This window comes from Photinus pyralis, unplaced genomic scaffold, assembly GCF_008802855.1.
Source record: "Photinus pyralis isolate 1611_PpyrPB1 unplaced genomic scaffold, Ppyr1.3 Ppyr1.4_LG8, whole genome shotgun sequence".
In the NCBI taxonomy this organism is placed as follows: domain Eukaryota; kingdom Metazoa; phylum Arthropoda; class Insecta; order Coleoptera; family Lampyridae; genus Photinus; species Photinus pyralis.
The window spans coordinates 30,134,001-30,147,909 of record NW_022170819.1 but is presented as its reverse complement, the minus strand read 5'-3'; the positions used below and the strand labels follow the sequence as shown (position 1 = coordinate 30,147,909).

The 13,909-nt window shown below is 36.4% G+C and overlaps 1 protein-coding gene and 1 long non-coding RNA gene across 2 annotated transcripts; one reads left to right on the top strand and one right to left on the bottom strand.

The window, feature by feature from the left end:
• Nucleotides 1-2,135: 2,135 nt before the first annotated feature.
• On the bottom strand, nt 2,136-10,178 carry LOC116178236. The gene is made up of 3 exons (XM_031497682.1): nt 9,957-10,178; nt 5,564-5,737; nt 2,136-2,659 (listed from the first exon to the last, which is right to left on the bottom strand). Exons 1-3 carry the CDS (start codon nt 10,078-10,080, stop codon nt 2,445-2,447), a joined length of 513 nt encoding a protein of 170 aa, XP_031353542.1. The 5' UTR covers nt 10,081-10,178; the 3' UTR covers nt 2,136-2,444.
• On the top strand, nt 9,200-9,582 carry LOC116178238. The gene is made up of 2 exons (XR_004146823.1): nt 9,200-9,379; nt 9,430-9,582. It is a non-coding gene; the product is annotated as an uncharacterized LOC116178238 (long non-coding RNA).
• Nucleotides 10,179-13,909: the final 3,731 nt, after the last annotated feature.

The window sequence follows — 13,909 nt, the reverse complement described above, 5'->3', positions numbered from 1 at the left end:
AAGCCACCTACTATACGCAATTATCATTTGGGGTCATGCGCCAGCTGAACAGAGTTCTAATTGCTCAGAAACGCATAATACGGCGATTGTGTCACTCTGGTCCAAGAGAGCACTGCCGGCCACTTTTCAGGCGCATGAAAATTATGACTGTCTGCTCTCTCTATATCTACAGATGTGTTCTCTACACGTTCGACAACCTCCATCAATTCAGTACCAACCAAGATGTCAGCAGCACGATGAAAACGCGTTTCGCACGGCAACTCTGTATCCCAAAACACACTACACATTTATATGAACAATCTCCCACATATAGGTGCATTAAATTATTTAATCACCTACCTATGCGGATCCAAAAATGCAAAGCAGCACAATTTAAATCCTTGGCGAAAAATTTCTTTCTGGAGCACCCATATTACACAGTGGTGGAGTACTTGGCAGGCTCTCCAGTATGATATCGAGAGTCCTATATGTCTCTTGTCTTTTGTTTTATACACTTATAAATGTTTTATATACTTATATGTTACGTTTGTCACTAACTAATTGTTTGTATACGATTTACTCTCCTGACGACCCTATATTACTAATGTAATCTGAAAGGGAAATAAATAAATATGAAATATGAATGTCTTTTAAGTACGAGTAAACAAATTTTGAACTATTAATAGACAAATTAAATTCAAAACCGGATCATAAAGGCAAAATTGTATATATTTTTCTATTCCCATCGAAACAAATCTCTGAGTTTGTGACCAGTCTTTACAGGCTCTTTCACATTTTTCTGGAATCCAAGCAAATTCCAATTAAAATTCATGTTAAGGGAATCGAATTCAGAAGGTTTCCAATACAGTACAGTAACCATTTAAATTTAAGAAAGAGATGGCTATTTCTCCGAATGAAATAATTATGTCCGTGCTAGGTAGGAATTTCATGCGTGAATTATTTAATTAAAAACTACTGTGTCTAAAGGAGATGCATACTTACTTAAGTGTCCAATTATTTTCTTGCCTGAATTTATTCCATTTAACCATTTCTGTCGTTGTTACTGAATTGGACAGTGCAAATTACCAGGATTCTACTGTATCTCTCATTCTCACGAATTTGAACCACCCTGTACATAGCAGTGCTTTTTATACTTTCTTGTGGAAACGAGTTCAGTTATTTTTAAATATCATATCTACGGGAGTGTGTCCGTGAAGTCAACGACTTTAAAGGTATTAAGTTCTAAGTATCTGGTAAATGTGTGCTGATTTTATGCTAATTTGTGCTACTAATTTAAAATTTTGTGCTCGTCATATTAATGACTAAATCAATTTTTTCAAATGACACTCCAACTTCAAACTATAGCGTCACTATTGACATTTTCAAAATTTTCTTTTACTAAAATTGTCTGATAACTTGTGCTGCTTATTGATTATTTTGTTCTCATCGCGGTAATGAGTAAGTAATGAATTTGTAGTGTCGTTATTTTAAACATTTTCTTCCACTATTGTGGCCACGCGCCGCATGTACATCCGGTAGCAAACTAAAACGTGTTGCACCCTCGTTGGCCAAAACGGTCCGCCGATGTGAGAATTCACAAACAAAAATCTCAATCATGGCTTTAAATTAATAATTTGAGGGACTATCCGTAGCCTCGGTCAACTTCCAAACATTTCAAAGAATAAAGTACACCAATTTTCATTAGGACTAGACGTAATTAATCACGTAATGAAAAATCTGGCATGAAATCTATCCGGGTCGCACAACGGACTCGAATGAACACACAAATGATTGATTGACAATGACAAGTCGTATTCTATTAATTCCCAATGTACCAGCAGAGAATGACTGCTTAGAGCCTAATTGTACGAACATTCTCATCTTCTGAAGGACATTTTTATAGGAGGTACTGTACTTTTATTTATTTAAAATTAAAGCTTGCATATCAATCTCTGAAAAACTGACGCTGAAGTCTTTAGAACACTTCCAGAGGACATCTCTGACGATAATTCTACTGGATTTTTGGTATTTATTTCAACTTATTCTTCAGATTTCAATTCTCAGAATTCCAATGAATCTTTCAGAAATTAGCTCAAAGATGTTAAAGGGTGCAGGATTTTGTAAGGATCTCTAAAGGGAAGGAAAAGAAATAGCACTTTTCTACTTAAAACGATTTATGTAAAACTTTGCTTAAAATTCGAAAAATTAAGGACTAATAGATGTCCAATTTGCTATAGCATCTCATCAAGCAACTCGATACGGAAATATCCATCGCCACTTCCCACATTTCACGTCCCATTCTTATTGGCATGCTGAATATCAGCAGATCCATAGCACAAGGAACGCAACCGTTCCTTTTGTAAACGTTTCAATAAAACTTGAAAATTAAAAATGTCACAAAGACATTCCTACGATCCCTTTTTGCGTTCGAGCCTCCGTTGCGTAAAACTATTGGAAGCATTTGCTCATACGGGATTAATATTTTCTAGTGTTCTGCTGTCGTACTTCAATCGCATGAAATTTCTCCCCAGTTCGGTTGCGGCGATCGGAGTTACGTCCAATAATGGCGTCTTTTCCGGTAGCATTAATAGCGCCCTTAGGTAAGCCGAATGCGCCATCGCTACCAAGTATATCGATACTATTAGCGATACGATCGCCGAACACGACGTCGATACGGCCACTGAAACAAAGAAAAACAATTAGACGGTCGTGCCTTTAATTTTAATTAACGCAAATTTGAAACGCTAGGACTTCAAAGGTTTCCCGCAGAAAAGCAACAAAAATGAAGGGCTTGTTATTCTCGCAGCATCATTATGGAAGTTTTTACTTCCGCTTAATTTTAATTTTTAATTAAAAAAAGTCCGTTATGACTTGTTAGTAAATCTGTGTTTGTGATCTCGGTGACGATTTGCAAGCTCAATCCCTAGAATGGGGATCTCCGAAACCATAGAAGATACGACGATAATCAAATTAGGGAAAAAAGGCACAATTAAGAGTTTTATCATGCTCTAAAGAAATCCAGAAAGTTCCGATGACCTCCGAAGATATGCTAGAAAAACTGAAAAATGGAAAATTTCTCCGATAGGTATACTAGCACGATTAGGGCATTGTGCGCGGGTGCACCGTCCTGTTGAAACCAAGTTTCCAACTTTTGTTTCTTTTTGTGTTCCGTACATCGTTGCATTCGTAATAAAAAGCGCTACTCAATACGGTATACAGTAAAGCATGATAATAACCTTTTAATTGCGCATCTTTTCTTTAATTCGACCGTCGTCTTATCTTCAATGGTTTCGGAGATCCCTTATCTTGGACACACTAAGAAACCAAACATATTTCTCAAACATTCTGAGCATATCTCGCGAAAATGTACAGTAGGACTTACATGATCATCATATTTATATATGTCGTAAGTTTACTTCACCTTGTTCAAACACTACAATCAAATTAATTGTTTGGGTATCTTGCTATAAGTTTGGCTCAAATAAATCCAATGAATTGCATTATGTCTATACTAATAGCAACATATGCCCTAAATTTCATACAAAGTTCTCCGTCGCCCGATTTCAATTAATAATTATTGTAAAAGTATTAATGAAGCGATTTCAGCGAAACTAACAACAGATAAAATCCTGGAATTTTATTATCGTCTGACCTGAAGTGTGCGCAGGGGCCAAACGAGCACAAAGTTAACCGATTGTAGACTAGAGCAAACTTTAGACTTTAAACGGCGACCAACCTTTGAACTTTACACCAAACTTTGGACTTTGAACGACGACCAACCTTTGAAATTAATTTAGAAGATCACCAAATCATTCACCTTCACTTCTACTTAGTTTTGAAAGTCATCATCAGGAGGAAAGCGAGATGACATTGACGGCACCTGAACTTCACCTCATGGAATGCTAAAATGCGGAAAGCTGTATAAATTAAATGGAATACGATGCCGCAAGAAATAAGGAAATTGAACTTTCGTACCTTGAAAATGAAATATGACACCACAACATTGGGGCCAACCTTTGGACTTTGAGCTGCGAGAAAACTTTGAACTTTCAATGTTTACCAACCTTTGGACTTTGAACGTCGACCAACCTTTGGACTTTGAACGACGAGCAACCGAGTCAGGAGGAGAGATAGAATAGCCCCCGAATGTAGGCTTATGGAATTAAAATGGCGTTATAAATAGATCAAAGCTATATATAATACAAAATGTACTCATGTATTCATACATCAATAAAAGTGGATCAAGGTTACGAAAGAGTAAAGTTCAAAGGGCAGAGTACATAACATTTTCGGGATGGACGACCGAACGCGGTCTTGATCTACTTTTCATCTTGACATTCTTGGTGAAAGGGAGAAGTGTCGAGGTCGAGGTCAACGACTGATCGAACAAGGCTTTGACTCATTTTCCGAAATCACCACGTGGGGTCCTAGAGGGAATAATGATTAGGGATGAATGACCGAACGGACCTCTGTTTCACCTTAACCTCCTTTTCAAAGGTCACCGCCAAGTGCCGAATTACTTTTAAACTTCACCCTGACCTATGTGGCACTGTAAAAAAATTGTACCATTGTGTTTTTGGAAGTGAAATATGGCAACACAAAGAAAGGGCTCATTGGTCACTGATAACCTTGAAAGCGAATGGCTTTGAACACATCACCTTGCCCACAGTCACCGCTACGTGGCACCTGACCTTTGAACTTCACCTTGACGTACTTTCCAAGGTGGGGAGCGATCTTGAACTGGTCCAAATGCGGTATTGTCGTGGCATTTGCTTTGGTTCCGTTTAGGTTTTTTGATTGAGCCAGTTCCATCGCAATAGCGTGCCAGTCCTCCGTTAAATTTTACGATCGCCAAATTTAGATCGCTCGCTTTTAAGAGAGATTGCCGTGAACCAATAGTACTGGAGGATATAAATGTGCTGTGGAAGTTTTTTGTGAAACGTAGAACAATTATAAAACGTCTGTGGTCTGTGGGGTTGGTAAGCAGAGACGATTAAACCGTATTTAAATTGCCCTTTTACTTACGCAAACGTAGCGAAATAATTAGTTCAGTATAACATTTCGTGTGCTTGGCCTATTGTTTAATTACGATATTAATATAATTGTGCAAGCGATTCTGAGTTAGTTTGAATGTGGTCAAGAGAAGTAAAAATTCATTATACAGAAATTTTCATACTAAGATAGGCAATTTTGTACCAGAGTGGGGCCCAAAGGTACAACTATATCACTCCAAAAGCGATCCAGTTTTAAATTATTCTTGGAGGGAACCTTTTCAAAAGAGTGCCGATTTCAGCGATATCAAGATGCCTTTGAATTTGAATTACATGCGTGAGAATCTTTGAGAACCATGAACCACATTTTACTCAAAAGTGGCACAGGCTCACATTTTGAAAGCTGCCTGTGGGAACTAAAAGGACTAGATATTTCATTATTGGGTGGTTACATAAAACTTATAGGCAAAAATCGCTAGGGCCTTATACGTTTTGTATTTTAACATTTTTAGGTACTTGAAGATATTTGAAAGTTTTAACACAGAATTACAAATTAAAGTGGATTCTTCTATGAATATTTATCTCTTACTTACCCGTAATTTCATACCAGTGTATCGCTAAATTGTGTATAATGTGGAAAAACCAGAAGAAAGAGGCGGATCCCGCCATTAAAATGCATATGATTAGAAAATGCCTGAACCATCCGGTCATGATGTCATGTGGGCGATTGGAAGATTCGATGACTAGCAAGCATACGTTGAATATTACTGAAAAGAAAAACATTATTATCAATTTATACGTCATACTTGATACTGCATAGCGTCATTGTCACCAAACCGTAACATGGCTCTATTATCAGAAAGATATATCCCAAAGGCGTTAGTGTCCTGTTACAAATTAACTCTTGATAAACTTATTATTCACTATTTAATTGCATAAATGTAAACCTTAGAAACGTGTTTTTGTTATTTTTCTGATACAGTTTTATAATCAACTTACTCATTTACTGTTGTTGTACTTTTATAGCAATTGATTACTTTTATGACGATTGAAAATGCATGTTTTAACAAATAAGTGTCACTGAAAGGGTGATATGCTAATTATTTCGTCATTTACGAGGTACTATAGGTACATATTGCACCCTCTGGAGATGTTGCTAAGGGATTCTTTACATTCTACAAGGGTAAGAGAGTTAAATATGGCTTTTGACAGTCATGATACTTCACCAACGGATACGAAATACCTTTAAAAATGACCCACTACCCTTTCATCGTCATATTTAGAGTCACTTTAATAGCAAGAGATGGTAAAACCCTAAGTTTTGAACATAACTGATACAAAAGGTTATTTCATGTAAATGTCCTTTTGGATCAGAGAAAGGTTTTTTAAACCTTTATCTCTTTGTGGTATTTTTTGAATTGGGTACTTGGTGGAAGACTGTTTTGAACAGATGTTTGCTTGCTATATGCGAACTGCAGTCGCATGTTTGTAAAAGCCCTTTCCACCTTTTGCAAAAATAATCTAGATCAATAAAAGCTGCGTTTATGTACTCCATTCTACCGGTGATTTATCCTCACACGTCTGAACTACGTTGGGAGCAGTAAATGTGCTCCGATTAGCTATCGGTTAGTAATCCTCTTCTGGCCGAGACCACTTCTTCCATGCGAAATTGAAATTGGCCCTCCAGCTGCGCTTTGCACGGACTGACTATAGAATCCCCTGAGTTACGCCGCTTAACGAGTGCTGCTTTCTCACTATTTGCTCTCATATTTATCGGTTCTCCGTTTCTATTTGTCGGCCTCATTTACACCTTAAGGCTGGACAGTACACCCGTTCCGTTGCCCGAAAACGCGTGATTTCGTTCCACGATATCTTAATTCTGAGTGAAGTTGAAGAAGGGGTCGAATATTCCTGTGAAAGGTGAATGCTTTAGCTAGACAATAACGCCGGGGTTTACTAAAATGTTTTAAAATAATCTTTTTTTTAAGGGCAACGTCGAGGGCTGTTAGGGTGTCATATTTTGGAAAAGAAAAAAGGAAATAAATTTTCCTGGCGTTATTGCCTAGATATTAAGTTTACGAACGTATCTTAATTTTGGAAATTGTTCCAACTTCATTTATAGATAAGTTATCTTGGAAAAACAACTTAAAAGTTTTCCTCAAAAGCGCGAAAAGATAGCTTCCGCCGCGTGGCTGGTTTTATACAGATAGAAAATGTGCATTATAATTGGACTAAGTTTATGTTTTTACCATCGAATACAAATTAATATTATAAATAACCAAATTTGGGGATTGACAATAGGCAACTTTACATACTCCGTTCTGTATGTACTGTCCAGCCTTAACTTATTGCGAGCTTTTTGTCATACTACATGGGGGTTCAGATAGACGTATTTAACTCGGATCTCCTTGCTTTTATTTTAATTACAACAGTCCGCTTCATTTACCTCATCCCGAATATACAAATGTAACGCAGTATAAATATGAATTTACTTTATTTACATCTGAAATATAATCCGATTTCTAGCGGCGTTTGTTACCTTATGTTGCTAATTCCCTTTTAGTTTTCGCACGGTTGGATGAAATAAAGCAACTTGGGTTGCGAATAAATGAAATAATTAGTTTCCTTTCAATGCTAAAAAAGACGTCAACAGTCACAAGATTATAGTTGCTTATCTACGAGCTTATCTATATTTAGATTTGGGACAGAGAGCGTACAGAAGCGAGCAACAGATACCGAATAATGATGTAGAAAGAATGGAAAGGAGAGAATGGAGAAACAGAAAGAATATGACAAACAAGTCACGAAAATATACAGAGAGGAAATAAGAAAAATAGAAACTGGGGAAAAACACACAGGACCGGAAGCAGCATTTTATTAAGGTACTACAAAGAAAGCGGGAGAATAAGAGAAGAGGCGGTGATAGAAGAGGTAGGAAGAGAGGAGGTGGAAGGAGGCGAGAGTTCAAGAGAGGAGTTTGAGTAGCAACAAGAGAGACTGAAGAAAGCGGCCGTGGTGGAAGAAATAAGAAATGGGGCTTGGATTCGCGCCACAGGAGAAGCTGACGAAACTCATAAACAAGATATGGAAAGGAGGGTACTACCAGAAGAATAGAAGGAAGGGGTGATAAGTGTCGATTCTCAAAAGGGTCGATGAAAACTATTTGGAAAATTATAGGGGAATCACGATAATGATAACGGAGACGTACAGAATACTTAAGGTTTAAAATATATCTCGTGTAGCGAAGGTTTGGCATTGCTGTCTCTTTTCGTTCTTGAGTCAGACGGGGAACTGATGGACAAACGAAGAAAACCATCACATAAGAGGAATATAAAGATAAGGGGACGTGGTGATGAGAGAGGTATGCATAATAGGAAAGAGGGGTTTCAAGAACAAATACAGAACAAGAATATCTGTTCGAGGCATTGGCGAGAGGGGTGCTGGATCGGAGTAATGGGGATGGAAGGGTGGAATGAACTAGAAGAAATAAAAAGAGGGTTATTACAAACATCAAATTAAATATTAGAGAAGGAAACGAAAATGGAAAAGATGAAGATAGCGTCGGGACGCTAAGCGGTAATATTCGAGAAAAGGGTTGAAAGAAAAAGGGAAGTAGTGAAAAAGTACTTATCAACAATGATGAAAACAAAAGGAATTTGGAAAGGGCAAAGAAAAAATACTATGAAAGGAATGGATATACGGATGGGGTGAGGTCAAAAGGAGGTGAGAAATAGGGGAAAGGATGGAAGATCAACTTACAAAAACTATGTGCAGTAGCGACAGAGAAAATCGAGAGCTCAAGAGGAGACACTATGTACAAGAAGCTAACAGGGGAGTGGTTTTTGAAATACCTATCGAAGAGAAGAAAGAATATCAAGGTTTGGATGCGGAAACGGGGGGAGAGGAGAAATGGAGAGAAGACAACGAATGGAAATGCACAATTTGTGAATGTAAAGATGAGTCTCAAAAAAATGGGCAGAGCAGAGTAGTTACGCAAAATAATTAATTAGGGATTAGTTCGGAAGCAAAGGCAGATGATATGAATTTGAAGTAAAATGGGGAAAACTAATCTACTTATTTAAATGTCCAAGGACATGACGGGAGTTTCTAGGATTGCAACAATTTTATGGTTCAATTTTTATTATTTATTGATAGTTGTGGTTGTTTATGTAGTAAATTGTTTAAATCAAACTTAACATCAAAACACAAATCGTTTGCGCAAGCCGGTCGTTTACATTCTTATTTTGTTTACTTCGATCTTAAATGTTCTCTTCTTTGCTGTATGCCAATTGCATCGCTGATTGACTAATTACACAATGGAGCAAACATGGCCACTACAAATGGTCTTGAGAACATGGCCATTCAACAATCATGCATATGATGTAAACTGTCTCATGCACTAAGTGAATGTAATACATTACATCACGTACTTCAACTAGAATATCTCGATTGATTGTAGAATTACAATGGGAATCCAATAGCATTCATGAGAAGGTACACGATCCTGGCGTTTTTAAATTCTAAGTCTTCTTTAGGTTTAAAATTGGATAGATTGTAAAAGGCGTATCAATAAATTTGGTTTCGATCACACGTTAACCAATTTCAGGTAAAAGTTGTTTTTCAACCCAAGATGAACTGACAATAACAAAAATGCTATAGATAACCCAATTAAATAAATCAAAGGGCACAAAACCCGAAAGCGAAACTAATGGAAAAATCCAAATTTGCGTATAAACCAAATAAAAGCAGTAAGGCAGCAAGAGGTCATCGATAATGTAATAACATGGTTTATTAATAAATCTATTTCTATAAATAGGTGGTTAATTACAAAAGATAATCTTTAATTGGCGACAGATATTATCCAATTGTTTTTCCGACAGTACCTTTATTATAGATACAATAGATAGGTCGTACCCAAAAATTATTTTGAGCCATTCGTGCGGACCCGCGTTCGTTAGTCTAAAACGTGATAAATAAATAACTTACGTGTCATTACAGCAGCGACAATATCCCATATTTGATAGTTCATTAGTAAAACACATAATATGGAACTGATGTTAATTAACCCAGTTAGAAGTGTTAGTTTTGCGACAGTTAACAAACCGTTCATGTTACAGACTGAGCATGTAACTATTAAGAAGTTCTTATCACTGCTGTAGTGATATTTATTTTCAGATACGCACAGTTAATTGTATTATATGTTCATTAACATACATTTTTCAGCTTCTTAGCTTGGTTTGTTTGACGACCAAAGAAAATTTTGTATTTCATATCACCTGACACTTTCACTGTTAATTTTATTGACATGATCTGCTGAACTGCCGAACACTCGACCCGGTGCAGCAAATTTTATCAGCACTCCAAAATTGCGATTAAGTATTGTTTACTTAGAAATCTATCCCATGCGATTATTGACCTGTAGAAATTCACGTAAAGGTCATTTTATGTAAATTAGTTTCTTTGACGACCACCCGTACATTCAGATCTATGGATAGAACCGTTCTATTTAAAAATACAGATTTGTGAAGATAAGTTTCAACAAATAGTAGTAAACCTAATGAGTGGAAAGTTACCACTATATATCAACATTAGTTGTAAATTTAAAAGTGATAAGGAGTCGTGACTGTGGGTATATTATAACACATATTCCAAAGGTTGGATTGATTTTTAGACGTACTAGAAATATAATGGAAATGCAATATCCTGTAACCTTAAAGAAAAAATTTGCTGACCCTAGCCCAGATATCACCCGCACAACTGCCCATGCGCGATTCAGCTCTTCTTTTGTCTGAGAATATGTGTACCAAATTTAGCCGGAAACGAGCGTACGAGCAGACAGGCAGACATACATTATCGAGATTCAGGATTCCTAGTGGTTCAAAACGTGTATTTCCGTCAAAAAAGTAGGAGGTTATTTTTTAACCCAACGCAATACCTCCATTGCTACCGTCCGAGTGATAAAAAATAAAACATCCATGACTTGTAAAAAATACTATGCCTTTAGGTACGGATGTACAGGATCATTTTAATAGGTTTGAATGAATAGGCTAAGCCGTTCTTTAATCGGGATAGATAAAGTGATCACTGTTAAAGTGAACGTAAGGGTAGATAAAGTGATACAGATGATGGTCTGTTAGAAATGCTCTTGGGAAATGGAGGTATTGTCAATAAACCGACCAGGACCGTAGCCAGATTAATAAGTAAGAGCGGGACAATAAATCTACAGAGCGGGCGGGCGAAATAATTTCCTGTGTCTACGCAAATACCACCCGCTGAAGTAATTCGTTATTCTTGGAAAATACAGTTACAGTATAATTTTCAAAAGCAAAAGCACACAATAAACCTTACTCATAAACTCACTTTCTTGATTAATATCGCCACTTAAAGTAGTTGACGTTCTTTTGTTAATTTTTTGAAGAATTCCAAAAGATAAAAAGATCAAATCAGCCATTCCTTTGCGACACATCATCGAAGACCTTTGTGGCTTTTTTATTCGCGTCATTGTTGAAAATGAAGATCATTCACAGCAGTCGAACAACCAAACACTGCAACTGTTGCATATGGCTCTTACGTTTTTTAAAAACCTTCTTTTTGACCATATAATATTTTGAAAACATTTTGATATAAACTCGATGTTGAAAACGAAAGTGGCCTACAATCTTTTAAAGCTCAGGTAAAGGAATTATCGCACCTAATCTCATCTTTTAAAAGGATTCAATTAAAAAAAGATTAGAAAGAAGTTTTTAAAGAAATTATTTGAACTTTTTTCAATTTTTACAATTTTTTTAAATCCTTTTGAATCTTTTCAATTTTTTGAATCATTTGAATCTTTTTTTTAATATCATCCTTGGTGTGCTATAGTTTTGAAAAGACAATTTAATATACTGTCTGTTTGGATTAAAATATATAGGGTGTTTCATTTAAAAAACGAGATCATTTTTAATTGACCGCGTATACTTATTTTGAAAACGGTAGATTATGCAACAATCATTTGTAATAAATAGCTAAAAAAATCGATATATCGATAGATCGATAACTATCTATATATCGATATATCGATACCTATCGATATGTCGATAACTATTGATATATCGATATGTAGAAAATGGATTTTATTAATAAAAATAGTAGCGCTCGTTGAAATCTCAACAATAACATAATCTTATCGTACCAATAGTAAGTTATCGACATATCGATATATCAATAGTTATTGACATTGATATATCGATATGTCGATAACTATTGGTACGATAAGATTATGTTATTGTTGAGATTTCAACGAGCGCTACTATTTTTATTAATAAAATCCATTTTCGGGTTTACTCTCGTTTAAAGTTACTATTTTTAGTTGCTCGACGTTTCGGAAACTTAACTTTGCTCCCTTTCTCAAAAGAAGCGCTAAGTCACATCATCATCCATGCCAAATCCACGCAGTAATAAAATCTTTAGAAATTAGATCTTTTTGAAGGTGAAAACAGTTATCGCCCATCCCTAGCGATAACTATTGACATATCGATACTTATCGATATATCGATACCTATCAATGTATCGATAGTATTCATATATCGATAACTATCGATATATCGATAACTATCGACATATCGATAACTGTCGATATACTGATACTTATCGATATATCGACAGTTATCGATATTTCGATAGTTATCGATAAGTATCGATAGATATCGATATATCGATAACCATCGATATTTCTATAATTATCGGCACATCGATAAGTAAAATATATCGATAGGTAAGTACCCGATACTTATCGATAAGTGAAAACAGTTATCGCCCATCCCTAGTTCCAACAGCGGACTGAGCCCGCTCTTGCCCCCCTCTGGCTACGCCCTGAAACCGACCACACGTACGTTATGGCTAAAACGTGTTTGTGGTCGCCGCGTTCTTGAAATTGATGAGGATTTTGAATTGATCAGTGTAGTGTTCATTATGACGATTAAACATTGCTGCATTTGTAAATTTACACTCTTCCGACCATATGACGTTATTAAGGAAATTTGGGTTTTTGCGACTGTTTACAAATGTACAAAAAGCTACCCGCCGTGCATGACCAAGGCCGATATTTGTGCTTTTTCAAGACTTCTCCAAATAACTTGATGTGACTATTGTGGCATCAAATTCAGATGAGCTGCAACTTCTCATGAAGAGACAGATGTATGGTCTTGATCTAATTATCACCACATCCATATCTTTTTTTAAACGAACCATATTCGCCCAAGGTTTTTGCTGCTCTGGATAACGCTGGAAATATGGTACAGTAGCCATATGTGGGCATTTTGATGTCACGTGTAGTAAATTTGTACCATGTTTCTTTGTTCTCCACTTGAAACAAGCTTTTCCCAATAAAGCTAGCACAAACATAAATGACCCTACCTGAAATAAGAACAAACTATCAAACTTTGGTTAACAACAAAAAATATTTTTAGGAAAAATGTGATACTGAACCACTTTTCACCTCTTCCTCCTCTTCCGGTACATCACTCTTCCTTCTCCCTGTCCTCCTTCCACCTCCTGGCAATTCCATAGCATGTTTTCTATCCTCTGAATCTCGCTATAGTTTTAACATTTTTCCTTCCCCATAAGATTTTGGTAACCATTCCCTTATCAGATGCTTGTAACTGCTCCTTCCTCGTGCGCCCCCTATCTTCACCCTCTGTTGTTGTATTTGTGCTTCCAGATTTTTTTTGGAAGTCAGCTCATGTTTCATTCATTCTCCTATTCCTCTCATTTCGACTTCACCCCGTCCGCAGCCATTTTTTTCATATTTTGGTTTAGTATGTCTTCCTTTTAAATTCACAATCAATATCAAGAGAAAGTACTGTACGAGGTGTTTTGTCAAATCTTTGTATTGAAATTCTAGATCCGAACCCAATTCAATAGATTCCCAAATTTACCTACAAATCTACCTACAAAACACA